This window comes from Monodelphis domestica, chromosome 6, assembly GCF_027887165.1.
Source record: "Monodelphis domestica isolate mMonDom1 chromosome 6, mMonDom1.pri, whole genome shotgun sequence".
Taxonomy (NCBI): Eukaryota; Metazoa; Chordata; class Mammalia; order Didelphimorphia; family Didelphidae; genus Monodelphis; species Monodelphis domestica.
The window spans coordinates 8,793,891-8,821,765 of NC_077232.1; the positions used below are offsets into that span (position 1 = coordinate 8,793,891).

Consider the following 27,875-nt stretch of genomic DNA (forward strand, 5'->3'; position numbering starts at 1 on the left):
GGCGTGGGGGAGGGGCTATTTTTAGCTCCTGGCTGGAGGCTGAGCAGCTGCAGGGTCGCGCCCCGCCCCCAGCCCCACCTCAGGGGTGACAGGTGCTCCCGGCCGAGCCCGCCCCATCTTGGTTTCGGGCCGCAGCCCGCCGGGGCCCAGCGCTGTGCCCATACTAGGTCCTGATGCGGACTCCTTGCCTCCGCCCCCTCCCCTGGGACGGGCTCTCCCTCCCAGTCCGCTTCCTCAGGCCCGGCGGGGCAGGGCGGGAGGGCTCGCGGGGTGGGGGCAGGTCTCCTGGCCGAACCTCTGCAACCCCGGGGCCGGGGCTGAGGGACACGGCCAGCCCAGGCGCCGCCCCCCGGAGGGCCAATGGGAGGAAGGCCGGCCCCCGAAGCCCACTGGTGGGGAGGGGCGGGAGCGCCGCGGAGAGGAGCGGGGCGCGGCGGGACCGTGCCGGGGCTTAAAGGGAGCCCCCGGGCAGGTGGTTTCGTGGGGAGGACATCGAACCCCAAACAGCCGGAAACCCAGTAACGGTTTCTCGGTTTCTCGGGCTCCCCAGCTCGCAGCCCGCAGCCCTCCTTGTTCAGGCTGCCCCCGCCCCCCCCCCCCCCCCGCCTTCTCCCCGGGGGTCCAGGCGGTCTGGGCCCCCAGGCTTCCATGCCTCAGCGCCCCCCGCCCCCCGCCCCCATCTCCAGGCCCGCCTCAGCGATGGGCTCTCGTCAGGGCCCCTAGTCTCTCCCACGAGCGCCCCACAATGCCCTCCAGGGTAGCATCTCTTCGCGGACCGAGACGCCCAGAGCCCCAGCACCGGCCCCCTCCTCTTCCCTCCAGGGATCCGGGCATCCGGGGTCCCCAGTCTATCCTCAACAGCCCCCCTCCCTGCCCCGTGGGAACTGTTTGTTTCGAGAACAGGAACCGGGGCCGGCCTGGGGTGTGGTGCCCCCCCTCACCGCAGCCTCTTCCTGTCCCTCCCCCAGTTTCCTCCCGCTCAACCCCTAGCCCGGGAGGGGCGGGAGGGGGGGGACTTCTGCCTCAGCGCGGGCACCGACCCCTGGCCCCAGCCCAGGGGTGCACCCTCGGAGCCTGGCAGTCCCTGGCCGCCTCTGGCACCCCATCCCCCGCCGCCCCATGTGGGGGTCCCGAGCCTCTCGGCAGGGGATGGGTTAAACATCCTGCAGCGCTCCGCGTGTGCCAGGCGGGTGAGTGGCATCGGGCACAGGCGGCACGGCCCGGGGAGGGCGGGGGGAGCCAGAGGGGGAGGGATTGAGGGGAGGAGGCGGCAGAGGGAGGGGGGCGGGGAGGAGGAGATGCCGGGGAGAGGGAGCGCATTGGGGAAGGAGCCAGGGACGTCGGTGGTCCAGAGGCTGAGGCACAGCCGGAGAGAGAGAGATCCGCCGTCGCGCGTGGGAAGGGGGCAGAGGGAGGGGAAGCCCGGAGCCTCCACCAGAGAAGGGCAGAGGGGGCAGGAGAGAAGGGTCGAGGACGCAGCCAAGAGCTAGAGGAGTGGGGTGGGGGGTAAAGAAGGAGGAAGAGGAGGAAGGCGCCGCTGCCGCCCGCCCTCCTGGGAGCAGGAACCTGCAGGGGGCAGTCACTGGACCGCGGCGGAGTCCAGGGTAAGTGGCCGATCCTCCACCAGGGGGCACTGGAGGTGGGGGTGGGGTGGTGCAGGTGGGCCGCCGTAGGACCCCCTCCCCCTCCCCGCGGCCATCCTAGCCAAGGCACGTGGGAGGGTGGAGGGCTGGGCTCAGAACAGGGACCATCGGAGGGAAAGCTTGGGAAGAAGGGCGCCGGAGGGGGGCGCCGGGGCTTCTAGAAGGGCTGGGTTTGGGGCTCGAGGGCGGCTCAGGGCTGCCCTCACTCTCTCCAGGCTCAGCCAGAGGCTGGGGAAGATTGAAGAACACCTTGGAGGGGAAGGGGGGAAACTCTCAAGGGCACGCAGGCCCTCAGCAAGGGGGCTGCCTCCCCTCAACATCAGTGGGGGGGCAGGAGAAGCCAGGCCGGGATGGAGGCCCAGCACCCATACAGAGGTGTGAGAATGTGCCAGTGTGTGTGTAGTGGCAGACTGTGCCCTGGGAGCTGGTGCGGGAGAGTGCTGGGGGGGGGACTTGAAGGATGCCAACACGCCCCCTGTTGAGGCCATGGGTGGGTGGGCAGCTACCAGGGCAGTTCTCCTGCCTTGGGCCAGAGAGCAGGGGAGGGAATGCAGCCAGCCCTGCTCCCTCACAGCCAATACAGGGGACCTTGGAGATCAGTTGAGCCCACAACCCTCATTTTACAGGAAACTGAGGCAGAGCTGGGGGAAGGTCTGGCCAAGGTCACACACATAGTAAGGGAGAGAGATGCCATCCCTGACTCTGCCTTAGGCTTCTATGAGGCAGGTCTTGGACCTGTGGTCTGAGGAAGCCTCTCCACCTAGAATTCTCATCACAGACTCATCCTTCCAGACTTGGCTCTTCCTGATTGCTCTCTCTGTCTTCATCTCTCTGTCTGTCTTTCTGTCTCTGTCTCTCCCCCATTACCTTCTATCTTAGAATTAATACTGTTCCAAGGCCATAAGGGCTAGTCCATGGGAGAGAAGTGACTTGCCCAGGGTCATACAGCTAGGAAGTGTCTGAGGGCAGATCTGAACTCAGGACTTGCCATCTCTAGGCCTGGCTCTCAATCCACTGAGCAGCCCAGGACCTTGGACTTTCCCCAAGGCTCTTGCATCTTCTCATCCTCCAAGGGCTGGCTGCCTGAGCCGGAGGGTGGAGGTGGGACACTGGGTCCTGGGCTGGGGTAAAAATCCAGGGCCTGAGGGTGGCAGCTGGGGCCTGGGGGAGAGGGGAGAATTCTCCGGATCTGGGCTCTCTCAACATCTGTCCCCTGCTGGTGGCTGGGCCGGGGGAGCCTGAGTGACTCTCCTAGAGTCCCGCTTGTTGGAGCTCTTGGTTTGGGGTTGGGAGTGGGGAGAGACATCAAACCTTCCACTCACCTGGGGCTTGTGGGGAAAGGGCCCCAGCGGCTGGACCTGGGGAGGGCCATGGGGGTCCAGAGGGCAGGCCTGGGCTTTCAGGGAGGGCAAGAGGCCTCAGGGGTCTAGGGGGCTTGGGATCCGGCTCCAAGCTCATCCTCCCCAGGCTCTGAGCCTCCCTTCCACTGACTCATCTGTCCCTGGCCCAGGAATGTGGCTCCCTCTCCACTCCCTCTGGGGGGCTGGATCTCTCCAACCCCAGGCTCCGGCCTCAGGCCTCCTTCTCTCCCTCTCTGCCCCCCTCCTGCCTCTGGCTGTGTCCTCCCACCCACTGGGAGAGAAATTCCTCTAAGGCTCCTTCAGGCTCCCAGTTCCCAAAATAACCCTGCGGGGGCAGGGAGGCTGAGGAGCTTTGGAAGCTTGGGGGGGGGGGGGTGGAGGAGGGGCTATGCTGGGCCTGGGGGAGACTGCAGGTGCCTTGGGGGATAGCAGGAGGCCCTGGCTCCCCATGGGCCGGAGCCTTCCCCCTGCCTCCCAGGGATCCTGGCCGCTTGGGTCCTTGGTGGTCCTCCATCCCTGCTGGTGGCCCCCCATCCCCCTGCTCCTGCCCCGGAAGCCTCAGTAGGGAACGTTTCTCCAGCGGAGGGTTACACAATCCCTGGGTCACAGAGCCTTCAGCAGAACTGCCCGGGGGGGATCCTGGCCCCCCTGAGCTGGGGAGGGTGAGATAGCAGGAGGCGGGTCCTCTCTTCCCACCCCGTTCCTGCCCGCAGGGAGGCTCTTCCCCAGAGGTAGCAGCCTCCTCCTCCTCAGAGGCTGCCTCTCTCTCCGGGGTGCAGGGGCTCTGGGGCTGAGCCAAGCCAGCAAGGCTCCTGGGGACCCAGGCCGGACTCCAGGCTTTCGCCATGTCCGAGACACTGGACCTCGAGAAAGGCTGCACGGTGGAGCAGCTGCTTCGGGGCTGCATCGAGGCCTTCGGTGAGTTGGAAGAAGCAGGGACCTCAGGGGCGAGCGAGGTCCGATTGAGCTGTCCAGAGTCCTTGGCTTGGGAGGCCGGGGACAAAGGGAGTCGGGAATAGGCCGGACAAGCGAGCCTTGTCCACGGAGTCTCGGGGCCTGGGCTCAAAACCTCCTCCTGAGTCATTTCATTTCCATGGGCCTCAGTTTCTCCATCTGTCAGGCTGCCATCAGTCTCTGGGCCAGAGGCGGCTCAGTGTACCGGGGATCCCCTCTCCCCAGCTGGGATGCTCGGAGGACACTATCTGAGCTCAGGGGCCCCAGGAAGTCTCTGGCTCCGCTCACAGGGGCTGTTTCCGGCTGATGGGGACCGCTTATCTGGGGGGAGGCAAGGGGGGTATCCTCCCTCCTCCCTCGTCCCTCGTCGCCCTCAGGAAGTGGCCTCTGGATTCCTGACCCCGCTGGAACCCAGGCCCCTTCCGCTCCAGCTGGTTCCCCTCGGCCCGGCTGAGGCTCCCCCTTCCCTGCTCCGATCCCTAACCCTGGAGGTCCTCGGGGAGGTTGGGCTTGGCTGGCCCCAAGATGGGGCGTGACCACCAAGCCACACCCCCGGGGCGGCCCCTAGGCCGGATAGGCGGGGCTCCGAGAGGGCTGGCACGGAGCCAACTGAACGCCCCTCCGTACCCTCCGCAGACGACTCCGGGAAGGTGCGGGACCCCCAGCTGGTGCGCATGTTTCTGATGATGCACCCTTGGTACATCCCCTCCTCTCAGCTGGCTGCTAAACTGCTCCACATATATCCTTCCCTCGGACCCGGCCCCCAAAGACGGCCCCAGAGCGCCGGGTCTGGGGTCTGGCCTTGCTAGGGGGCGCCCAGGACTCGGACCCGGGGAAAGTCCCTTCCCTTCAGCCTCGCAGTTCCCTCTTGTCCAGTGAGGGCGAGCAGGCGACGGAGGGGCTTCCCCATCTCTGACTTGCCACTGCCCCGGCGCTCTCGTCCCGCGCTCTGAGGTCCTCCAGCTCGCACGTCTGCCCTAAATCCTGGGATTCTCTGATCTCCCCCGTCCTTCCCCTCCAGTTTGAACCCAGGTATCCGGCCATTCATTCTCGGCCAGCACTTATGAGCACCTACTGTGTAACGGGCGCCAAACAGAAAAATCTGGCCTCAGTTTCCTCATCTGTAAAATAAGGGGTCGTATCGTTAGCCCGACATTCCACAGCTGTGAGCCCGAGAAGTCGGGCGTCTGCTCCCAGCCTTCCCCTCCGGTCCCTCAGTTTTCCTTGACTCCCTTGCACTTACCAACAATCCCGGAAGGACAATTCCAATTCGCTTCAAGTGAAGACCTGCCACCTGGTCCGGTGAGTGCCACCCCGGGGCCTCTCCTCCAAGCGGCTCCTAGATTGCCCCCCGCCCAATACCGCCCAAGGTAGCTGCAAGCGTCCGAGCCCGCTGTGGACTACAACTCCCGTCAACCTTCGCGATAACGCTGCTCGGGTTAAGGGCCTCTTTGGCTCTGGAATGACGGGAATTGTAGTTCCCTGAGATCTTGCCGGCGGGAGCGAATCAGACGGGACGCCTGGGGACCTGGACGGGGAAGGGGCGGTCAGAGTCCACCTGCTCTGTTCCAGGTACTGGATCTCGGCCTTCCCCGCAGAGTTTGACTTGAACCCAGAGCTGGCGGAGCAGATCAAGGAGTTGAAGTCACTGCTGGACCGAGAGGGGAACCGACGGCACAGCAGCCTCATTGACATCGAGAGCGTGTGCGTGCGCGCGGGCTGGGCGCTCGGGTTGGGTGGGCGCCTTGGGGTGGGCCTGGAAGCTCATGGCCCGCCTCTGGTCTGTGCCCTTCAGCCCCACGTACAAATGGAAGCGCCAGGTGACCCAGCGCAACCCAGTGGGCCAGAAGAAGCGGAAGATGTCGTTGCTCTTTGACCACTTGGAGCCTCTGGAGTTGGCAGAGCATCTCACTTACCTGGAGTATCGCTCCTTCCGCAAGATCCTGGTGCGGGCCGGGCCACGGGGAGGGGTCACGGGTGGGCGGGAGGACCTCGGAGGCTCTGTCCCGGGGCCAAGGGGAGGAAGGAGAAGGGGGAGGGCAAAGGCGCAGCCCTGGCTGCTTCTTGTCCCCCAGTTCCAGGACTACCACAGCTTTGTGACCCACGGCTGCACGGTGGACAACCCCGTCCTGGAGCGCTTCATCTCGCTCTTCAACAGCGTTTCCCAGTGGGTGCAGCTCATGGTGCTGAGCAAGCCCACAGCCCCGCAGAGGGCGCAGGTCATCACCCATTTCATCCACGTGGCCGAGGTGCTGAGCCGCCCCCCCCCCCCCCCAGCCCCGTGGACTCACCCTAAGCTTGTGGAGCCTGTGTGGGGGTTGGGGAGGGACCCAGCCGTTCTGGCCCCCCCTCCCCACCCCGCCCTGGGTTTTGAGGGTCCCGTGGCCCTGCCGGTCTTTCTAACGTGTGCTCGCTCTCCCCCTTCCTCCTGCTATCTGCCCTTCTGTCTGTGCCATTTGGGCCTCCGGTCTGTCTGTGCCTCTTTCTCCATCCCTCTTGTGCTCGTGCATCCCTCCATCCATCTGCCTCTTGGCCTTTTGTCCATCCGTCCTGGGCTCACAGAAGCTGCTGCAGCTCCAGAACTTCAACACGCTCATGGCTGTGGTGGGGGGCCTGAGCCACAGCTCCATCTCTCGCCTCAAGGAGACGCACAGCCACGTCAGCCCTGACACCGTCAAGGTACGCCCGAAGGGGGGGGTAGACGGCGGGGTCTCCGAGCCCTCAGGTGGCTGAAGGGGAGTAGACGGTGGGGGTCTCAGAGCCCTCAGGTGGCTGTAGGGGAGGGTAGATGGTGGGGGTCTCAGAGCCCTCAGGTGGCTGTAGGGGAGGGTAGATGGTGGGGGTCTCAGAGCCCTCAGGTGGCTGAAGGGGGGTAGACGGTGGGGGTCCCGGCGGCCAAAGGGGGGAGTAGACAGCGGGGGTCTCGGAGCCCTCAGGTGGCTGTAGGGGAGGGTAGATGGTGGGGGTCTCAGAGCCCTCAGGTGGCTGAAGGGGGGTAGACGGTGGGGGTCCCGGCGGCCAAAGGGGGGAGTAGACAGCGGGGGTCTCGGAGCCCTCAGGTGGCTGAAGGGGGGTAGACGGCGGGGGTCTCCGAGCCCTCAGGTGGCTGAAGGGGGGGTAGACGGCGGGGTCTCGGAGCCCTCAGGTGGCTGAAGGGGAGGGTAGACGGCGGGGTCTCCGAGCCCTCAGGTGGCTGAAGGGGGGTAGACGGTGGGGGTCCCGGCGGCCAAAGGGGGGAGTAGACAGCGGGGGTCTCCGAGCCCTCAGGTGGCTGAAGTGGGGGTAGACAGCGGGGGTCTCCGAGCCCTCAGGTGGCTGAAGCGGGGGTAGATGGCGGGGGTCTCCAAGCCCTCAGGTGGCTGAAGGGGGGGTAGATGGCGGGGGTCCGGGCGGCCAAAGGGGGGAGTAGACGGCAGGGGTCTCGGAGCCCTCAGGTGGCTGAAGCGGGGGTAGATGGCGGGGGTCTCTGAGCCCTCTGGCAGCCCAAGGGAGGAGCCCACGGATGCGGGGACTGAGGCCTTCCCTCGCCGCCCCTTCAGCTCTGGGAAGGCCTGACGGAGCTGGTAACGGCCACTGGCAACTACGGCAACTACCGGCGGCGGCTGGCAGCCTGCGTGGGCTTCCGCTTCCCCATCCTGGGCGTGCACCTCAAGGACCTGGTGGCCCTGCAGCTGGCTCTTCCTGACTGGCTGGATGCTGCTCACACCCGGCTCAACGGGGCCAAGATGCGCCAGCTCTTTGCCATTCTGGAGGAGCTGGCCATGGTCACCAGCCTGCGGCCGCCCATCCAAGCCAACCCGGACCTGCTGAGCCTGCTCACAGTGAGTGCTGGCTGGGCCCTGGGCACGGACTGAGCCGCAGCCTCTGGGGGGGGGGGGGGGGGCGGGGGCCGCAGCTGCTCCAGGAACGGGGCTGCCCCATCTTCCAGGTGTCTCTGGATCAGTACCAGACCGAGGATGAGCTGTACCAGCTGTCGCTGCAGAGAGAGCCGCGCTCAAAGTCCTCGGTGAGCAGCCCCCGCCCCGTCCTTCCTGGTCCCTCCGGCCTTAACCTGAGCTGGGGGCTCCTAGCTCAGACCCTGCCTATCCCAGCAGCCCACCAGCCCCACGACAACGACCTGCGCTCCACCCCCACGGCCCCCCGTCCTGGAGGAGTGGACGGCGGCCGCCAAGCCCAAGCTGGACCAAGCACTGGTGGTAGAACACATTGAGAAGATGGTGGAGGTAAGGCCGGGTGGGGAGGAAAGAGAAGGGCTCAGACTCATCCTGCTCTCCCGAGGGCGCCGCTCCCCGCAGCCAGGAGAATTTCTTTCTTTCTTTCTTTTATTTTTTCCAATGAACAAAAATCTCTTTCCTCTTCCCCCCACCCCCGCCTTGGGGAAAAAGAAAAAGAAAATCCTAGAGAGAAATATGAACAAAATCCAGAAGGGGCCCGGTCCAAAGGAAGCGGCATTCTGCATCCTGAGCACATCACCTGCCCAGGCCGCTTAGACCCTAAAAGGAAGCTTCCTGATCCTTAGAAATGGGCCGCTTCCGCAGGTAGTGAGTTCCCCATTCCCAGAAGTCTGCAGACAGTAACTGGAAGACTACTCATAGGGGATATTGACTGGAGTCCTTCTGGGACCCTGAGAGTGGCCCCTGGGAGAGCAGGGGCAGGGAGCAAACCTCACGGGTCTCCCCCTGGCCTGGAAGTCCTGCCATTAGGGTCACCGTGGCTGGGGGGGGGCATTAGTAGAGGTGGCCAAGGCTCTCGAGGGTCAGGCTGGAAAGAGGAGGCCGAGTCTGACCCTGTCCTCTGTCTCCCTGGGCACCCATCAGTCTGTGTTCCGGAACTTTGACGTGGATGGGGACGGCCACATCTCCCAGGAGGAGTTCCAGATCATTCGAGGGAATTTCCCGTACCTCATCGCCTTTGGGGACCTGGACCAGAACCAGTGAGCCTGGGGCTGGGGGGGGCAGCCTCTGAGCCATGGGCTCCTCTCCTGTGAAATGGGGACAACCCCTTCTTTGTGTGGGGGAGAAGGAGTCCCGGAACCTGGCCAGGGAGTGAAGGGCCCGTCCTCTGGTGGGAAGGTGACAGCCTCCGGCCTTAGCTCACTTGGGCTAGTGAAGGAGCTGGAGGAGCCGGCCCGATTGGCTGTGGGATACCATCCGGCGTCGCCTTGTTCCCAGAGCTGACAGCTAACTGAGGGTTGGCAAGTGGCCTTCCCGGGCCTGGCTTCAGTGGGGGGACAAGAAGGGTCTGTCACGAGCAGCGCTCCTCTGACTCCCAATAGCAGCCTGACCTCCTAAGTAGGTTAAACATGGCCCTCGTATTAGCATTCATGGCAGCCACTTGGCACGCCAACCCGTTGGTCCAAGAGGAGCAAAAGGAAAGGCGGCTTCCCAAGCTTCAAGTCTGGTGCTGGGGGGGAGGGGGGGATGGAAACCCTCGGGGTGGGGCTGGGGCGGTGCTGAGGGAGGTTCTGACTTCCCATGCTCCTGTGCTGCAGGGATGGTTGTATCAGCCGGGAGGAGATGGTCTCCTACTTCCTCCGGTCCAGTTCTGTGCTGGGGGGCCGGATGGGGTTCGTCCACAATTTCCAGGAGAGTAGCTCGCTGAGACCAGTTGCCTGCAGGCACTGCAAGGCCCTGGTGAGCCCCCTCTTCCTCTCCCCACCTCCTCATCTCAGCTCCAAGCCCGTCCCACCCAACTTCACTGGACCTCCCAAATCCAGAAAAGGAATCCAGACTTTGGTAGTAAGGCCAAGGGAGGTTCTGGGCGTGATGTGGTCTCAGATCATGGGAAGGCTACTGGCTCTGCAGGCAGGAGATCTGAGGCTGAGCATTAGAGATGGACTTGGCTCTTGGGGCCTCAGTTTCCCCATCTGTAAAATGAGGGATTGAACCTGCTGGCCTCTGAGTTTCCTTCCAGCTCTAGTTCCTATGATTGGCCTGTTCCCCCCTCTGTGTGCGTGCGTGCGTTTGTGTGTTTGTGTGTGGATGACAGGAAGGGCTTCCTGGAGTAGGAAGCCTTTGAAGTGGGTTGGCATTCACCAAGTGCAGGGGAGATGGGAAACATCTTAGGTCCGGGATCTGGAAAGGGCTGGCCCATGCAAGAGGGAGATTCGTCTCTTCCCAGCTTGTCTGGCCCCCGAGGGCAGACGTGGGAGCCGTACGAGGGTCCTTGGTGGCTTGATGTCCAGAAGGACCTCAGCAGCAGGGAGGGGGCCCATCTGCAGTGGGTTCTGTGGACAGAGCTGGAGTCCAGGCTGGTGTAGGTTGGGGAGGATCTCGAATGCCAGGCTAAGGCCGGGGACCTTCTGTTTCAGATCCTGGGCATCTACAAACAGGGACTGAAGTGCCGAGGTGAGGGGAGGCCTGGCGGGTGGCACGTGGGTCGGAGGAGGTGCCCAGAGGGGAGGTCCTGCATCTGGCCCAAGAGGCCAAGGATGCCAGGAGTGGGGTGCAGGGCACTGACCCCACCCTCTGCACCCAGCTTGCGGAGTGAGCTGCCACAAACAGTGCAAAGATCGGCTGTCAGTCGAGTGCCGGCGCCGGGCCCAGAGCGTGAGCATGGAAGGCCCGCCTGCACCCTCGCCCACCCACACTCACCTACGAGCCTTTAGTTTTTCATTGCCTCGTCCTGGCAGGCGAGGATCCCGGCCACCAGGTAGGAGGGGGCCTTCATTCTGTCTGGGTCCTGGGTGTCAAATTTCCCTAGGATTTGGGGTCATCAGCTCAGGACTCATATTTTGTCAGGGAGATGTTTCAAGAGAGCAAGGGATGGAGGCAGCTGGGTAGCTCAGTGGATGGAGAGCCGGGACTAGAGATGGGAGGTTCTGGGTTCAAATTTGGCCTCAGAAACTTCTTAGCTGGGTGACCCTGGATAAGTCACTTAGCCCCCATTGCCTAGCCCTTACCGCTCTTCTGCCTTGGCATCAATACACAGTATTGATTCAAAGATGTAAGGTAAGGGTTTAAAAAAAATAGAGAGAGAGAAAATAGAGGAAGGGACTCTTATTTTGGTGGGGGCATGCAGAAGGAAAAGAACTGCTTCTTCTGACTCTCATCCTTTGGGGTTGGAGAGTTCAAAGGTCTGTCTGGAAGGGAGAGATGGAAGATGGAAGTTCCAGGGCGTGTGTGGGCTGGGCTGGGTGCGGGGACAGAGGAAAGGAGGAGTTGGTTGGTTGGAGCCATTAGCCTGGCACCTTAAACCCAGGGAAGTGCCTGTCTCCCTCTGATAAGACTCCCGGCCTCCGATACCCCACTGCCCCAGCCTGGGCCCCATCCTGTTTGCTTTGGAAGTGGGAGGGACCCGGAATGCCTCCCCGTGGGCAGGGGGGGCACCTCAGGGCAAAGGAGCCACCTTGACTCTCCCCCTTCCTCTCCGGGCACCACTCTCAGCTCCGGAGATCCAAGAAGAGGAGGTCCAGAGTGTGGAAGATGGAGTGTTTGACATCCATTTGTAACAGGTGTGTCCTAGCACCCTCCAAGAAAGGCGAAAGGCCTTTGGGGGCAAGGAAGAGAGAGGGCGCCAGTGGGGACTCCCCGGGGATTGAGGGGGGTTTCCCAGAAGCCTCTGTTTCCAGCTGGTGCTCCACCAACACCCCCATCCCCAGAAGGGGCTGGCTGGGCTTCGCTTGGAAGCCTCAGGAGAGGCCGAGCCTCCATCTCGAGGTGGTCCATCCCCCTGCGGAGGCAGCCCCTCCGGGGTTAGGAAGTCAAGCCTCCTTGTGCCCCTTCGAAGGGCTCCTCTTGCTTCTTTCTGCAGTGGCCACCTGGGGAGCTACCGGAGGGGCGCATACCAGAGCCGTGGACCTGGCGAGCCGGCCTGAAGAAGGGCAGGCATGGGGCTGCAGGGAGGGCGGGACTTGGGCTCTCCCCGCTTGTACAAACGCTTGTGAATATTTGTATTTTCCAAAAGGAATTAAAAACAAAAAAGGCCGATGGGAGCAGATGTTTACAGATGAAGTAAGGCCTTTCACCCCTAAAACTCTTAACCTGTGGCATCTTGGAACTTTGGCCTGTAGCCCAGAGGCTCTTAGAACCCAGAACCTAGAACCACAGTGTCTCAGAGCCAGGGAGCCCTTGGCAGCATCTCAGAAGTCTAGCCCAGAGGCTCTTAGAACCCAGAACCTAGAACCACAGCATCTCAGAGCCAGGGAGCCCTTGGCAGCATCTCAGAAGTCTAGCCCAGAGGCTCTTAGAACCCAGAACCTAGAACCACAGTGTCTCAGAGCCAGGGAGCCCTTGGCAGCATCTCAGAAGTCTAGCCCAGAGGCTCTTAGAACCCAGAACCTAGAACCACAGCATCTCAGAGCCTCCTGACCAGAGAGCCCTTGGCAGTATCTCAGAAGTCTAGCCCTTAGCCCATAGGCTCTTAGAACCTAGAACCACAGCATCTCAGAGCCTCCTGACCAGAGAGCCCTTTGTAGCATCTCAGAAGTCTAGCCCAGAGGCTCTTAGAACCCAGAACCTAGAACCACAGCATCTCAGAGCCTCCTGACCAGAGAGCCCTTTGCAGCATCTCAGAAGTCTAGCCCAGAGGCTCTTAGAACCTAGAACCACAGCATCTCAGAGCCTCCTGACCAGAGAGCCCTTTGCAGCATCCCAGAAGTCCAGCCCTTAGCCCATAGGCTCTTAGAACCTAGAACCACAGCATCTCAGAGCCTTCAGGCCAGGAAGCCCTTTGCAGCATCTCAGAAGTCTAGCCCAGAGGCTCTTAGAACCCAGAACCTAGAACCACAGCATCTCAGAGCCTCCTGACCAGAGAGCCCTTGGCAGCATCCCAGAAGTCCAGCCCTTAGCCCATAGGCTCTTAGAACCTAGAACCACAGCATCTCAGAGCCTTCAGGCCAGGAAGCCCTTTGCAGCATCTCAGAAGTCTAGCCCAGAGGCTCTTAGAACCCAGAACCTAGAACCACAGCATCTCAGAGCCTCCTGACCAGAGAGCCCTTGGCAGTATCTCAGAAGTCTAGCCCTTAGCCCATAGGCTCTTAGAACCTAGAACCACAGCATCTCAGAGCCTTCAGGCCAGGAAGCCCTTTGCAGCATCTCAGAAAGCACAAACCAGAGAGCTCCGGAGCTATCCAGCCCAACCTCCCCCTCCAGGCAGGAATTTCCTGCCGGGGTCCCATTCAGGGGCCAGGAGCTATCCACCTGCTCTGGGCCCCCTCCCCTATGCTTCCACCCAGAGGCTCCCCAGGAGACCCAAGTGTCCTGTCCCCTGCCCTGCGGGGCAGATGGAGCAGAGTGATTTCGGAGGAAATGCATATCGATCCGGGTCTTCTGGCCTCCGGCTGGCCCTCCCTCGCCCAGTCAGTCCTGGGCAAAGATCCCAAAGGTCCAAGATCGGGGCTCCTGCGGGGGGCAGGCTTAGGGGCTCCAGGGAGAAGGGGGGCACGTGCCCTTTGGAGCCGGCCTCCTTTCCCTGGTCCTGGGACGTGTGCGTGCGGGGGGGGGGGCGGGGTCCCTCTGGGGGCTTCTGCACCTGCGGATGCGGCAGGATTCTTGGGGGGGGGGCTGATGGGGACGCGCGCACGCAGCCCCCGACAATGGCTCTCCAAGAGCAGGGAGAGGAAGTTAATTCTCCGAACGAGCCGGGCCCTTGGCTTTCCCCCCAGCACCCCAATCCTGGCTCTGCTCCCACCCTGGGGCCCGTCTCCTCGGCATGCCCTGCTCCCCCCCCCCCCCCCAGCTGTCCCTTCCCCCTCTCCAGGCTGTAATATCCGTTTCACGATTTGGGGGCCGAGTTGCTATAACAACAGACGGTGATTGTGTTGTGAAGCCGTTCCCGCTCCGGCTCCCCCCTCGCTCGCCTGGCAGCTCTCTCTCAGCCGCCTTCCCCCAGCCCAAGCTCGCTGTCTCCTTTCCCATTGGGACCCCGGCTCCCCTTCTTCCAGACCCTTCCGCGCCCCTCCCCCAGGCTCTCCGCCCTACCTGTGTCTGCGTGGGGGAGGGGTGGGGCCCCGGGCCTGGGCTCTGAGCGGTGTCTGGGTGATTTGGGGGGAGGGGGCCGCCCCCCCCCACGTGGGGTGGGGCCCCAGGCAGTGGAAGGCAGGCTTCTGGGCCTGTGGGGGCTGGCCGGAGGCGTGAGGGAGGGGCGGCAGTGCCGACCTTTCCTGCCCTTGGTGGCTAAGATCAGCTCCAGGAGATGGGGGGTGGGTGGCGGGGGAGGACAGAGGAGGGAGGCTCCGATGGCCACAGAGACGGGGGAGGCAAATGAGAGGGAGCGGGGAGGAAGGAGGGAGCCCACAGGGCTTCCATGGGCCCCTCTCCCAGCACCTTTTCTGGCTGATAGGGGGTGCCCAGGCCGGGGTCCCCGGTGCGGGGGTGACAGTGCTGGAGGAGGAGCCTGGGAGGCTGGGGGGCTGGAGGGGCCCTCCAGAACCTCAGGAGGGATTGCAAGATGGGGGACCCAGGAAGCTGGGGCGGCTGGTGGAAGGGGGGACTTCGGCAGGGCCCGAGGCCCCCCTGACTCAGCATTCTTCCCGGAGCTCCCCTCAGGTCGGTGGGCCCTTGGGAAGGGGGAGGGCTCTCCCAAGGTCAAGGTCTGCTCCAAGCCCAGGGAAGTGCTTCCTCACTCAGTCCTCTGGGACCCGCAGGGGAATGAAGAGCTCTGGGTGCTTGGAAACCTGCTAACAAGGCCCTGCACTCCACTGGGCTCTGGGTGCGAGGCAGGGGGAGGGGGCCGGGTGAACCCTTGCCCCTTTTGCCCCCTCTGGAGACTGAAGGACCGACCAGCGAAGTGGGCCCTGACTCCAGCCATCGGACCCCCCCATCCTGGGCCGGCCCATAAGAGGCCTCCGGGCTCCCAGTGACCCCGCTGCAGCTCTGCCCACACCTGCACAGCCTGGGGTAGACAGACACCAGGGCAAGGAGATCCGCAGGGTGCTTGCAGGTCCCCCAGCTGCCTCCCCACCCCCCACAGGACTGACCCAGGACTGACTCCCCCTCCATTCTTCCTGCCCCCTCCCCTCCCCTCTCCCCTGGGGCCTTTGGGGAATCCCTGCTCCTGAAAAGAGGATTTCCTGGCCCGAGGCAGGAGAGGGAACCCCCAGACAGCCACGCAGGTTCCTTCCCCCCTAAGGCCAACTCCTCCCACTCTGACTCAGGAAGGATGAAGCAGTCCTGCCACGACCCCACCCCCCAGGCAGCAGGAGCCACCGGAAGGCCACTCGGGGGCTCCATCCCGGTGTGACCTTGGGGGTCGGGTGGGGAGAGGCAGGGGGCGGTGGGGGTGGCACTTAGCCCACCAAGGTCGGTGCCCTTGCCCCCAGCAGCAAGACCGATGGGCTGGGGTCCCTCCTCCGATCTGCTGCCTTGAGGCGGGTCAGAGTGGGGGCGCTTCCTGCCCTGGCCCCTTCCTCTTCCCATTCCTAGCCCCGCTCGGGGGTCCGGAGAGGCTGGGGGGTGTCTTCGCCCCCACCTCCACGTGCGCCGCTTTCTCAAGCTGGGGGGCTTCGGCCCCCACAGGGCACGAGGGCAGAGAGGGCTGGGGGCCAGGACACCTGGGTTCTAGCACCAGGCGCTGAAGCCAAGCGCTTCCCGGCCCCCAGTTAAAGAGGGGCAGGCAGGCAGGCGGAAGCAGCGCCTCTCCCGGGTGCCAGGACGGCTGACCCAGGAGCGCGGCGAGCCGGGAGTCCAGGACGCCTGGCTTCGGTGAGCAGGCAGAAAGAGGAGGAGGGGCTGGAGGAGGGGGAGAGGAGGATGCCCATTGGCCGGGCGCCGCGTCCGTCCGGGCCGCGCGGCCCAATGAGCCGGCGCGGGGGGGCGGGGGCGCGGGCGCTGGTACTGATGCTGCCGTCAGTCGGTGTTGCAGGGATGCGGCGGCGGGAGCAGCCGCCCTGACTCCCTCCCTGGTGGAGCATCCTCCGAGCGGCACCGCGGCGGGATCGGAGAGGGGAGGCAGGAGAGGCACGAGCCAGCGCCCGGCTCCCCCCGCCAGCCAGCCCGTCAGGGACGGCGGGGCCCCAGGGCCCCAGGCGCCCCCAGAGCCAGGTATGGGGGGGGCTGCGGCGGAGAGGGGCGGGGGCCCGCCAGGGGGAGGGGGAAGGGGAGGGGGAGGGGGAGGGGGAGACGAGAGAGCACGGAGGGCGGGTGGCGGGGTGCGGTGGGGGGGCTGAGGCTGAGGCTGGTGGGAGAGGCCGGGGTCTGGCCGTGGGGGCGGGGAGCAGCTGCAGGGAGGGGGTGGGGCTGAGGGGGTCAGGAAGGTTGGAGATCGGGGAGAAGTGGGAGGGGGGAGCCCGGATGGGAGGGGTTGGGCTCGAGGTGGATGGGGGTGCTGTGTGCTGGGGCGGGTGGATTGGGTGCTCTATTGAAAGCCGGCGGAGGGGGGGCTGGTTTAGAGGGGCTTCCCCGGAGCTGGAGGGGAATGCCGGCTCTAGAGGACGCCCCCATCTTCGCCCCCTCCCAGCTTGTGGCAGTGCCCGGAGGGGGAGGGGAGGAGGGGCTGTTGTCTTCTGAAGGGTCTGCAGAGGACTGGGATTAGTGGGGAGGGAGGAGAGATGGTAATGGCGGGGAGGGGGAAATCGTGCCCTCACTCGCTTGCTCGCTCCCTGGACCAGTGTGGACCGGGAATAACTGGGGGAGGAGGGCTAGGGGGGGGTCTGTGCAGTCAGGGAGAGCCAGCAGGAGTTGGGGTGTCTCCGGGCAAGGGCGGGGGATGGACTGAGGGTGAGAGCAGGCCAGACTGGGGTGCCTGAGAAAAAGGAAGGAAGCTTGTGGTCTGGGCAAGGATGCAGGAGGAGGAGGAGGATGGCAGGAGGGCCAGGGAGGGACCTGAGGCTTTGACTGGGGGCGGCCGAGGGGAAGGTTACGGCCGGGACGCCGAGCAGCCTCAGAGGAGGGGAAGGAGGAAGGGTCCTTGGGAGCCAGAGAGCAGGGCTGGAGGTGGGGAGGGGCGGGCTGGGGCCCACGGTGACTGGGGAGAGGGCAGACACCCCGGAGGGAGGGGGAGCCGGAAAGGGCCTCCTTCTGGGGGAGGGAGGCGGCAGATGGGCCGGCTGGGGACCGGGAGGGCATTGTGGGCTGTTGCTGCCTAGGCCTGAGTCCAGGCCTCTGAGTCCTCCTTCACCAGTAGTTTCCGGCTAGCCCAAGTATTCCTTCAAGGCCCGGGAAGGAGGGGGCTGGCCTGCCCCTCCCCCTCCCGGCTTGTCCCACATCAGTACCTGGAGGGATCCTCTCGGGCTTCCCCCCATTTCATTCATTCGTGTGTGAGGGACGAGGCAGAGAGATGGGGTGTGCTCTGGGCTGGGGGGAGCCCCGAGATGGGGGGCTTCCAGGTGTGGGAGAGGACTGGGGGGCTCCGAGGCAGAGGTGGGCTCCCGGGGGTCCTCCAGCCTTGTTCTGGGGGGCCTCCGGATCCTGTGTGTCCAGGGCTGGGGCTGCCTCAGGCAGCACCCCAGTGACACAGACACGGCCATACTGAGCCAGCCTCACACCCAGACACACTCCTACACGGTCCCTTTCCTCTCCCGCACTCGCACACGCACACACCTGAGTACACACCGCCCACACTCGCCCAGACACACACAGACCTCCCACAGGTGCTCGGCTCCCCGACACACACATCACTCTGCTTCCAGGCCCTGAGCCTCCTCCAGTGTACCCCATTCCCCGACACCCTCCCCCCTTCTCAGGGCAGCTTTTGTTGAGCGCCAGGTACTGAGCTCTCCGTCCCTTAGACATCTGAGCCCCCTACCCCAAGCTCCTTCAGGCCTGGTCCTCCCCCCACCTCAGCCCCCTCTGTAGAGTAGTGGGGGGAAGGGGAGCCAGGGCCACCGTGACTAGAGAGCTGGGCCTGGAGGCCTGGAGACCCGAGTTCAAATCAAGCCTCAGACACTTATCAGCTCAGTTTCCTCAACTGTCAAATAAAAATAATAGCACCAACTGCCCAGGGCTGTGGGAAAGATCAGAGGAGAGAAATATTTGTATGGAGCTCAGGACGGGCCTGGCGCAGCTTCAGGGCTCCCTCCTTTCCCTCCCCTCCCTCGTCCCCTACAAGACCTCTGCTCCCCCGTAAAGCCCCAGAGGCCACCGCCAAGCCCCCCTTTTGTAAAACAAGGTCACAGCTTTACAGCTGGGAGCCTCCTCAGAGGTGACCGAGGCCCCCTCCTCATCTGAAGGGGCACAGGCCAGGGGCTGAGGGCGCTCGCACCCTCGTAGCCTTGAGCTTCTGATGTTGCTTTCTGGGTACAAGGGAGCCCCTTACACGTTCGCAGACGCCCATCCTCGGTGTACACACATGCTCACACCCCCTGAGTCAGCTGCACACATGCCAGCAACACTTTACTCCAGTCGCATGCATGCAGCTACACCGCAATTCACACACAGCCTGTTTCCCAACAAGCCTTTGCTGAAAATCTAGCCCCAGCCTGGACAGGCCCGTTCTCTCCTCCTCCTCCTCCTCCTCCTCCTCCTCCTCCTCCTCCTCCTCCTCCTCCTCCTCCTCCTCCTCCTCCTCCTCTTCCTCTCTCTCATTTTCTGCTCTGTTTTGTTTTCTTTCTCATCCTCCCTCCCTTCTCTCTCTCCCTCTCTTCTCTCTCTCTCTCCGTCTCTCTCTTCCCTTCTCTCTCCCTCCTTCCCTTTTTCTCTCTCTCCCTCTCTCTTTCCCACCTCCTTCTCTCTCTCCCCTCTCCCTCTCTTTGTCTCTCTCTTCCCTTCTCTCTCCCTCCTTCCCTTTCTCTCTCTCTCCCTCTTTCTCTCTTTTCCCTTCTCTCTCCCTCCTTCCCTTTTTCTCTCTCCCTCTCTCTTTCCCACCTCCTTCTCTCTCTCCCCTCTCCCTCTCTCTGTCTCTCTCTCCCTCCTTCTCTCTCTCCCTCTCTCTCTCTCTTTTTCCTTCTCTCTCTCTCTCTGTCTCTCTCCCTCTCTCTCTCTCTCTGTCTCTCTCTCCCTCTCTCTCTCTCTCTGTCTCTCTCTGTCTCTCTCTCCCTCTCTCTCTCTCTCTCTCTTTTTCCTTCTCTCTGTCTCTCTGTCTCTCTCCCTCTCTCTCTCTCTCTCTCTGTCTCTCTCTCTGTCTCTCTCTCTCTCTCTCTCTCTCTCTCTCTCTCTCTCCCCTCTCCCTCTCTTTGTCTCTCTCTTCCCTTCTCTCTCCCTCCTTCCTTTTCTCTCTCTCTCTCCCTCTCTTTGTCTCTCTCTTCCCTTCTCTCTCCCTCCTTCCCTTTCTCTCTCTCTCTCTCTCTCTCTCTCTCTCTCTCTCTCTCTCTCTCTCTCTCTCTCTCTCTCTCTCTTGTCGCTCTGTCTCTCTCTCCCCCTCTGTCTCTCTCTCCCCTCCCTCCCTCTCTCCCTCTCTCTGTCTCTCTCTGTGTCTCTGTCTCTGTCTCTCTCTCTCTCCCTCTCTCTTTCCCACCCCCTTCTCTCTCTCCCCTCTCCCTCTCTGTCTCTCTCTGTCTCTCTCCCCCCCCTCTCTCCCCTCTCCCTCTCTCTTTCTCCCTCTCTCTCTCCCTCTCTCTGTCTCTCTCTGTCTCTGTCTCTCTCTCTCTGTCTCTCTCTCTCTCTCTCTCTCTCTCCCTCTCTCTCTCTTTCCCACCCCCTTCTCTCTCTCCCCTCTCCCTCTCTTTGTCTCTCTCTTCCCTTCTCTCTCCCTCCTTCCCTCTCTCTTTCTCTCTCTCTCATCTACTTCCTACCACTTCCACTTTACACATGGGGAAACTAAAGCCCAGAGAAGCCCAGGACCTTTTTTACTCAAGGTTATACTGGTAGTAAGCAGCACAGAGTGCTGGGCACAGGACTGGCCTCAGCCATTTATTAGCTGAACGAACCCTGGACAAGCCTCCCCAAGCCTCAGTTTCCTCCTCTGCACAATGGGGCTGAAGAGCTTTGCAAACTTTACAGTGCTAGCATGGTCAGGACTTCTTGTCACTGCCGCTGGACCCTTCTTCCACGATGGCGATGATGGAGGAGGCATTAGGGCTCCTTCCTCCTGCTCCCCCCTCTCCCTATACACCTCCGCAGGTTTCCTAATTCCTCCACAATTCCACTCACTCTCCCACATACTCTTTGAGCCCCTGACATAGTCCCCAGGGGCAGCCCCGCCCCCCCTAAGCCCTCTAATTTGTCCTCTGCACCCCCTTCCCTCTAACCTCCCACATGCAACTGCTCTGACATTGGCAAGGCCCCCCTGTGCAATCAGCCCCTCTCTAGGGGTGCTTGGCCTCCCGGCTGGGCCTCGTCCTCCACCCTCCCCATGCTCTCCTGCCTCTTGAGGCCCTCTCATGACCCCAATCCCCCTGCCCAGTGCTGCTCCTGCTGGCATCCCTGGTCTCCCTGTGTGTTTGTGGGCAGACTCTGCTCCCCCCTGCAGGGAGGGAGGAAGGAGAGACTTTTCTTGCCTACTGCTACCCTCGCCTTCATCACCCTTAATCCTTCTACCTTCCTTATGAGACATGCTGCCATCACTCAGTCATTCAGCAAACCTCTGTGAAGTGGCATCTCCCAGTGACTAAGCGCTGAGCCTGCTTCAGTCTAGCGCAGGGGAGGTCCTCTGAGCTAGATCTCGGTGGGATGGGATCACCTCGGGATCACCGGCTCCCAGGCAGAGCTGCCAGGCCCCTGCAGGCCTCTGGACAGAGGAGGAAAGGATCCTCTGGGTGGTGATCCGAACCGGGAGGGCCTTTAGAACATCTGGAAGGGAGGGAGGACGTCTTCGAAAAGCGCCCCCTGTTTTACAGGGATCTCCTTTGAGCCGCCTCCCAACCACCTGTGGAGGGGCAGCTGCTGCGGCGATTATCCCCATTTTACAGTTGAGGAAACTGAGGCAAACAGTTACAGTGACTTACCCAGACTCACACAGCTAGTCAGTGTTGGGATTTGAATTCAGGCCTTCCAGCTCCAGGCCTCGCGCTCTACTCATGCACCGCCGGCTGCCTTTGCCACAAAAAGAGAAGCTCCCGCCCGTGTCGCCCTTGTTACCCCTCTGATTTAGAAAGGAGGAAGTGAGGCCTAGCGGCTGCAGGGACTCACCCAAGGTGGGACGGGGGCGAGTCCAGACCGGGAGTCTCGGGCCGGGATCTCCCCTCCTCTAGTTTGGGGCTGGCCCTGGGAGCACTTCCTGCTGGTTCCAGGCAGCCGGGGCGCCTCTCTTCCAGGGAACTCTGCTTGATGCGAGGCTGGCCGGAGCTTTCTCCAAGGCCTGACGGGGAAGCAGCTCCTGCCCTTGCTTTCTCCTGGTGGCTCCCGGAGTGGCCTGGAGTCGTCCTCGCTCCCATCTGGGCTGGAAGGGACTTGAGGGAGGCCAGGATGTTGGCTGTCGGAGCTGGGCTTGCCTGGGGCGGCGGCGGCGGCTCTGGGCCTGCCCCAAGGCGTCCCCCTGCCAGTGTAGGCTGCCTGGGCCGGGTCAGAGTCCGAGGAACTCGGGGAGCCCCGGCCTTCCTCCGGCCTGCTCCCAGCCTGCCCCGGTGAGCTCGGGCCAGGCGTCCTGGACCACAAGGAAGTTCGATTTGGGGCCTCCCTTTCCGCTGGGACCCTGAGGCTGCTGGGAGAGGCGGCAAGAAGGAGGGAGCCGTCCCTGGGCAGCCAGTGCCAGCAGCCCTTAGGCCAGGGGCCAGAGTTCGAGCCTGGGCCTCCTGCCGGTTCGGTTTGGGGGCAGGAGTGCCTCCCCGTCTGCTCCGGAGCTCTTGGGGCTCCCTGGGGCTGGGGCTCGTCCTGTCCACCAGAGCAGGCCCCGCCGCCGAGGCAGGAGAAGGCTTGGGGGGGCGTCTTGTAGGAAGGCGCAGAGAGCAGGCCGTACGAGGAGGGGCCGGGAAAGTGTGAGGAGGGCGTCGTGGAGCCCCCCAGCCCGGGGCCTCAGCAGGGGCCCATCCCCCGGGAGCTCCCCCCATCCCTCCTCCAAGGTGCCACTGAGGGAGTGGAGGGAGGCGGCTCAGCTCGGGGCCAGACGTCCTGCCTGTTACCCTAGCAGGCCGTGAGGCCTCCTCTAAGGGGGGTCGGACCTCTCTGAGGCGGAGGGGAGCCTGCTCGCTCCCCCCTGCAGGCTCTCCCTTCAGTCAGGCGGCATTAAGGCAGCACAGATCACGACAGGCCCCGAGCTGGCCCGTGGCATGGCCAGGCACCCCGGGGGCAGTGCTCCGGCCATCTGGCGCCAGAGCCCGTGCCCGGCTTGGCGGGGAAGGTGCCGCGGGGCCTGGTTCTCTGGGAGCAGCAGGTTACTGGACCCTGCAGGAGCGTCAGGCCAAAGCCCAGAGGGGTAGCCGGGCCCCCAGAGGGCACTGGATTGGCCCAGGGTGGGGCCCAGCTCCCCAAGAATCTTCCCAGGAGCTCATTGGCTGGGAGCCCGAGCCTCCCCTCTGGAGGAAGGGCTGTCTCTGCAAGGGTGCGGGGAGCTCCCTGCCTGTCCCTGTTGTCGAGAGCTTCTCCCTGGGGCCTTCAGACATCCTCCTCGGCCACCCCCACACATGTGCCCCAGGGCGCAGGCCAGGGCCTGCTTCGGGCCTTCGTGCTTACTCGAGGTGATCTCATCCTCTCTCAGGACATCAGTGATCTCTGGCTGGTTCCCAGACCTCTAGATCCAGCGTTCATGTGGACTGAGCTCCCCCCAAGTCCTTTAGGCACCCATCTCCACTTCACGGGTCTCCAGCAGGACTCGTCCTCTTGTCCTCCAGCTCCCCCGCCCATTTCTGTCAAAGGCAGGGCCAAACTCCTGGTCACTGGCGCCCAGCTCGGGCTTGGGACCTCTCTGGGGTACCCCCATCCAAGAGCTCTTGTTTGGACACTGCCCCATCCACCAGCTCCCCCTCCCTCGCCTCCTCTCTTCCAGAGCCATTCCCCAGAAACACTTTCTAGAAGAAAAAGTCAGAAGAAGAAGAAAAAGCAGGTTCAACCCAAACTGATTGTGACACCCCAAAACCTGCTGAGCCATGCACGCAGTGCTCCACCCCCACGGCCCCCCGCCCTGGGGAGCCGGCTTCTCTCCTCTCCTCTTTGGAACTTGGCCACAGACACTGCAGCTTCCTTTCATTTCCATAGTCGGCGTGATCATGTCTACTTGGCCTCAGCTCCTAGGCTTCCAAACCTCTTTGTAGTCACCATGCTTGTCATTTCCCACAGCCCCATCCCATTCTCCCAGGGCCTCTTGCCTGGACTATTCCAGTGGCCTCCTATTGGTCTTGTGGCTTCCAGCTTCTCTGTCTAATCTAGCCTTCAAAAACAGCTGCCCAAAGGACTTCCTCCCTCCCTCCCTCCCTCCTTCCCTCCTTTCCTCCCTCCCTTCCTTCTTCTCTTCCTTTCTCCCTTCCTTCCTCCCTTCCTTCCTCCCTTCCTTCCTCCCTTCCTCCCTTCCTTCCTCCCTTCCTCCCTTCCTTCCTTCCTTCCTTCCTTCCTTCCTTCCTTCCTTCCTTCCTTCCTTCCTTCCTTCCTTCCTTCCTTCGTTCCTTCCTTCCTTCCTTCCTTCCTTTCTTCCTTCCTCCCTCCCTTTCTTCCTTCCTTCCTCCCTTCCTTCCTTCCTTCCTCTCTTCCTCCCTTCGTTCCTTCCTTCCTTCTCTTTATTTCTTCCTTACTTCTCTTTATCCCTTCCTTCCTTCCTTCCTCTCTTTGTTCCTTCCTTTCTTCTCTTTATTCCTCCTTCCTTCCTTCTTTTCTCTCTTCCTTCATTCATCCCTTCCTTCCCCTCTTCCTCCCTTCGGTCCTTCATTCATTCATTTGTTCCTTCCTCTCTTCCTCCCTTCATTCCTTTGCTCATTTGTTTGTTCCTTCCTTCCTTCCTTCCTTCCTTCCTTCCTTCCTTCCTTCCTTCCTTCCTTCCTTCCTTCCTCCCTTCCTTCCTTCCTCTCTTCCTCCCTTTGTTCCTTCCTTCCTTCTCTTTATTTCTTCCTTCCTTCTCTTTATTCCTTCCTTCCTTCCTTCCTTCCTTCCTTCCTTCCTTCCTTCCTTCCTTCCTTCCTTCCTTCCTTCCTTCCTTCCTTCCTTCCTTCCTTCCTCTCTTTGTTCCTTCCTTTCTTCTCTTTATTCCTCCTTCCTTCCTTCTTTTCTCTCTTCCTTCATTCATCCCTTCCTTCCTCTCTTCCTCCCTTCAGTCCTTCGTTCATTCATTTGTTCCTTCCTCTCTTCCTCCATTCCTTTGCTCATTTGTTCCTTCCTTCCTTCCTTCCTTCCTTCCTTCCTTCCTTCCTTCCTTCCTTCCTTCCTTCCTTCCTTCCTTCCTCCCTTCAGTCCTTCCTCCCTTCAGTCCTTCGTTCATTCGTTTGTTACTTCCTCTCTTCCTCCCTTCAGCCCTTTGCTCATTCGTTTGTTCCTTGCTTCTTTCCTTCCATCCTTCCTCCCTCTCTGTCTCTTTGTCTCTTTCTTTCCTTTCCCTAGTATTAGTTCTAAAATAAAAGAGCCACAAGGGCTAGGCAATGGAGATGAAGTGACTTGCCCAGGGTCACACAGCTAAGGAAGCATCTGAGGCCAGATTTGACCTCAGGTCTTCCCAATTCTAGGGCTGACTCTCTATCCACTGAGCCATGTAGCTGCCCCAAGGGATTTTTCTAAAGTATAAGTTTAACCATGATGTTCTCCTGCATATTAGTAATTCCCTATTAGCTCTAGGAAGAATAACTGATTCTTTTGTTCTGCCATTGAAAACCCAGGGCACATAGGCGGCTCAGTGGACAAAGTACCAGGTCTGAAGTCCAGAGGTCCTAGGTTCAAATCTGGCCTCAGACTTCCCAGCTGTATGACCCTGGGCAAATCACTTAGCCCTGATTGCCTAGCCCTGACTACTCTTCTGCCTTGGAATTGATACTTCGTAGTGGTTGTGAGATAGAAGGGAAAGGTAAAAAGGAAGCCCTGGTTCCCATCCATCCTTAGAGAAGGATTTTTCTTTGCCCCTCATTTTGGCTTCCAATCGAGCTGGTCCATTTGGAGCTCTCTGTCTCTGTCTCTCTCTGTCTCTGTCTGTCTCTCCCTCTCTGTCTCTGTCTCTCTGTCTCTCTGTCTCTGTATCTCTGTCTCTGTCTGTCTCTCTGTCTCTGTCTCTCTCTGTCTCTCTGTCTCTGTCTCTCTGTCTCTGTCTCTCTCTCTGTCTCTGTCTCTCTGTCTCTCTCTGTCTCTCTGTCTCTGTCTCTCTGTCTCTGTCTCTGTCTCTGTCTCTGTCTCTCTGTCTCTGTCTCTGTCTGTCTGTCTGTCTGTCTGTCTCTCTCTCTCTCTTTCTCTCTCTCGGAGTCCCTAGTGTCCCCCCGAGGCCACCTCCTGTAAAAGGTCCTTGTCTGCCACCTCTCTCTGCGTTACTCGTTCTGTCCCGGAGAAAAACATCTTCAGATACTTTGGACCATCCCGTGCTTCCTCCTCTGGCTCTTCTCTGAGTGAACACAAGCTCCTGGAGGGCAGGGCCCGGCCGAGTCTTGTCTTTGTATCCTCTGCATGCCTGGCGGTGAGCCGCCGCTTGACAACGTTGATGACGTTGAGCTTAAATTTGTCTTCACTGCCCCCTGCTCCGCCTGTTGTGTCCTGTTCTGCTCTTTGGGTCAAGCAGAATAAGGCTGGGCCTCACCTTCCCCGGATGGTGCTCCTGGGAGGCCCCCCGCCCCCTCCCAGAAACATGCTCTCAAGTTCCTTTGGTGGTGGCCTTCCTCGGGGCACTCCCACCTCGTCGATGCCCTTCTCAAAGACGATGCCCGGCTCTCTCTCTGTCTCGGCGGCTTCGCCAGGCTCAGAACTAGGTGAAGCCTCTCTTGGGGGCTCGGTGCCTTGTGGGGAGACAAGGCAGTGCCGGAGGTCTCCCCTGAATGGGATGTCCCAGGCTGGGAGGGAGGGATGGTGAGCAAGAAGAGGGGAGACAGGAAAGAACAGAGCAAATCTTGGAGGAGAGCCAGAGCCTGGCTGAGCAGGACCCCTGGGCCCGGAGAGAGCAGCAGGTGCTGGGAGCACACACTGCACAGGGGCACTGGGGGCTGCTTCTGCCTCTGCGGCCTATTCTCCAGGGGCCAGCCTGGAGGGAACCCAGGTGTTCAGGTACAGTGGTGCCACCGGCTCCCTTTCCTCCTGGGGAAATGCCTCTCCTTGGCTCCCAGGCCTCCAGGTCAGGGCCCGGCAGGGGCTGCACTTCCTTTCCCTGTGCCCCTGGCTGTCCGGTGCTGTCACCTGTGGAGAAGGAGCCCTGATGGGCTGTCTAGAGGGAGCAAGTCCTGGATGCTGTTGCTCCTTTCTGGTGCCTCCCTTCCCCATCCTACCTAGCAAACAGCTGACCTATGAGAGTGTGCACACAGACCTGCTGAGTCACACCTTCTTCATTCAAGCCGGGCCCGTGGGCACACGTGTGCCCCTGCCAGCCCTCCCTTCTCCACGCCACCCCCATGCCCATAACCACATGCCTGGCACTGGAGGAAGGAGCCTGAGGAGGCCGGAGAGGGGTCCCTTCCAGGCCTGCTCCTCGGCTCCCAGGAATCTGGGGCCTCGACCCCCCCAGCCCCCCGGAGTGGGGGTCATTGCTCAGCCTGGCATTCCTCCCTCCCAGGGGGCTGGACATGGTCCGAGCTCTGAGGGACTTGGGACAATCGAGCAGAGAAGTGGGAGCTGGGAGGGACCTTGGGAAGAGGACTTAGAACCCAGAATGCCAGACCTGGGGAGGCTCTTAGAATGCAGAAAGGCAGCCCTTGGAGGGGCTTGGAAAATAGAGCCCAGAGCAAGGGAATGACTCCAAGCAGCTGCCTTCTGCCAGATCTGCTGCACTGTTCTGTCCTCTAGAACCCAGGTGCAGGTTCCCAGCCCTGGTTCTCATCATCTAGGCCAAATGCTCTTGGCATGCTGCTGCCCAGCCCCTGGGGCTCCCCCCACCCCGATTCCCTATTTTTGCCATGGCTGTCGTGTTCTAGCTCAGCATGATTGTGAGTGTGTGTGTGAGTGTGAGTGTGTGTGAGAGTGTGTGTGTGTGTGTGTGTGTGTGATGGAAGGGGGGCTGAGTGGGCCTGGTGCTGACACTTCTGTGGAGTGGGCCCTCTTGTCCTGCCCGGCCCCCTCACCCCCAAGTCCTTACTGAGCCGGGGCGTGTAGACAGCAACATGAAATCCCATTCCCTCTGCCAGCGGAAATCGATAGCTAATTAATTCCCTCCCTAAAATAGAGTCCAGAGTGGGGGATGTCGGGGGTGGAGGGGGTGGGGGGGAACAGGCAGCCAGAGACCGAGGGAGACAGAGACCCAGAGAAGCAGCTGCTGGGGCTGTGCCGGGCTGGGCCTGGAGTCAGGAAGACCTGAATTCAGATCCGGCCCAAGACACTCGCTTGTGTGACCCTGGGCAAATACTTCACCTCTACCTGCCTCAGTCTCCTCAACTGTAAAATGACCATAATAATGACCTACCTCACAGGCTTGTTGTGAGGATCAGATGAGACAGTGGGTGTGAAGCACTTAGCACAGTGCCTGGTACACAGTAGGTGCTCTATAAATGCTCCCCCCCCCACCTCCAGACAGAAGGCAAGAGGGAGGAAGGGCAGGAGAACAGGGGAGTTCAATGAGTCTTTGAGGGCTTACTGACCAGCCCTCCTCCAGAATGGGGAGGGCTATTTCTCTTTTCCTAGATTCTACCTTCCACTCTCCTTCCCCTCCCTAGGGACAACCCTCCCCTTCCCTGGAGTGGGGGGACAGGGTGGGGGGAGGGAAGGGCATCAATCAGCTTGGGAGCAGGTGCCGCATTTAATTTGATTGGCTAATTAGCCTGAGCATGTTAATTATCCCCCATTACCCAATGAGGAGGCGAAAAACGAAGTGGCTATATATAACCCCTTGCCAGCCGTCTGGGGGAATGGGGGCTTGGAGGCTTGGGTCCTGGGTGGCCCCTTGGGGATGGAGGAAGAGGAGGAGGAGGAGGAAGGAAGATGAGGAGAGATTGAGGAAGAGGAAGAAAGAAAGAGGGAGAGGAGTAGAGGAGGGTGAAGGAGAGGGGGAAAAGAGAGGAGGATCAAGAGGGAAAAAGAAAAAGGGAGAAAGTGAAGGAAGGAAGAGAGGAAGGTGGGCCAGAGAAGGC

At 61.7% G+C, this 27,875-nt stretch overlaps 3 protein-coding genes across 39 annotated transcripts in view; 2 read left to right on the forward strand and 1 right to left on the reverse strand.

Moving 5' to 3' along the window:
* The first annotated feature begins 708 nt into the window (after window positions 1-708).
* Window positions 709-11,884, forward strand: RASGRP2 (RAS guanyl releasing protein 2). 6 transcript variants are annotated; one of them, XM_056801403.1, is made up of 17 exons: window positions 1,293-1,604; window positions 3,784-3,922; window positions 4,595-4,697; window positions 5,198-5,260; window positions 5,531-5,662; window positions 5,754-5,904; window positions 6,034-6,207; window positions 6,521-6,637; window positions 7,498-7,779; window positions 7,887-7,964; window positions 8,050-8,181; window positions 8,776-8,891; window positions 9,450-9,591; window positions 10,269-10,305; window positions 10,436-10,609; window positions 11,344-11,411; window positions 11,711-11,884. In XM_056801403.1, exons 2-16 carry the CDS (start codon window positions 3,850-3,852, stop codon window positions 11,406-11,408), a joined length of 1,839 nt encoding a protein of 612 aa, XP_056657381.1. In that variant the 5' UTR covers window positions 1,293-1,604; window positions 3,784-3,849; the 3' UTR covers window positions 11,409-11,411; window positions 11,711-11,884. The 6 variants fall into 6 exon arrangements, with proteins under 6 accessions (XP_056657378.1, XP_056657377.1, XP_056657379.1 ...); XM_056801404.1 differs by lacking the exon at window positions 1,293-1,604 and having other exon boundaries at window positions 3,386-3,922; window positions 8,053-8,181; XM_056801402.1 differs by lacking the exon at window positions 1,293-1,604 and having other exon boundaries at window positions 3,399-3,922.
* Window positions 11,885-15,271: 3,387 nt separating this feature from the next.
* LOC130455197 (basic proline-rich protein-like) lies at window positions 15,272-21,758 on the reverse strand. Its single transcript, XM_056803728.1, has 2 exons — window positions 20,902-21,758; window positions 15,272-16,115 (listed from the first exon to the last, which is right to left on the reverse strand). Exons 1-2 carry the CDS (start codon window positions 21,756-21,758, stop codon window positions 15,272-15,274), a joined length of 1,701 nt encoding a protein of 566 aa, XP_056659706.1.
* NRXN2 (neurexin 2) overlaps window positions 15,734-27,875 on the forward strand; it is a 173,916-nt gene continuing 161,774 nt past the window's right edge. For 29 of the 32 annotated variants that reach the window (XM_056801448.1, XM_056801464.1, XM_056801473.1 and 26 more), the window contains exon 1: window positions 15,735-15,939. The gene's annotated coding sequence lies outside the window, so the exon portion shown is untranslated. Of the gene's footprint in view, window positions 15,940-27,875 lie in introns of all 32 variants that reach the window. The other 3 variants (XM_056801461.1, XM_056801462.1, XM_056801463.1) reach the window with 1 other exon arrangement.

Bases quoted from the DNA above. Each gene is read 5' to 3' on its own strand.
- RASGRP2 (XM_056801400.1), top strand. From the start codon at position 746: ATGCCCTCCAGGGTAGCATCTCTTCGCGGACCGAGACGCCCAGAGCCC. The intron at 3,923-5,530 runs GTGAGTTGGAAG...GCTCTGTTCCAG, and splicing joins GGGCTGCATCGAGGCCTTCG to GTACTGGATCTCGGCCTTCC. The intron at 9,592-10,268 runs GTGAGCCCCCTC...CTTCTGTTTCAG, and splicing joins GCAGGCACTGCAAGGCCCTG to ATCCTGGGCATCTACAAACA.
- LOC130455197 (XM_056803728.1), bottom strand. From the start codon at position 21,758: ATGGGGGGAGCTCCCGGGGGATGGGCCCCTGCTGAGGCCCCGGGCTGG. The intron at 16,116-20,901 runs GTGAGTCCCTGC...CCCTCCCTGCAG, and splicing joins TCGCCCCCGTCCCACCTTGG to CTGCTCCCCGCCCCCACGGC.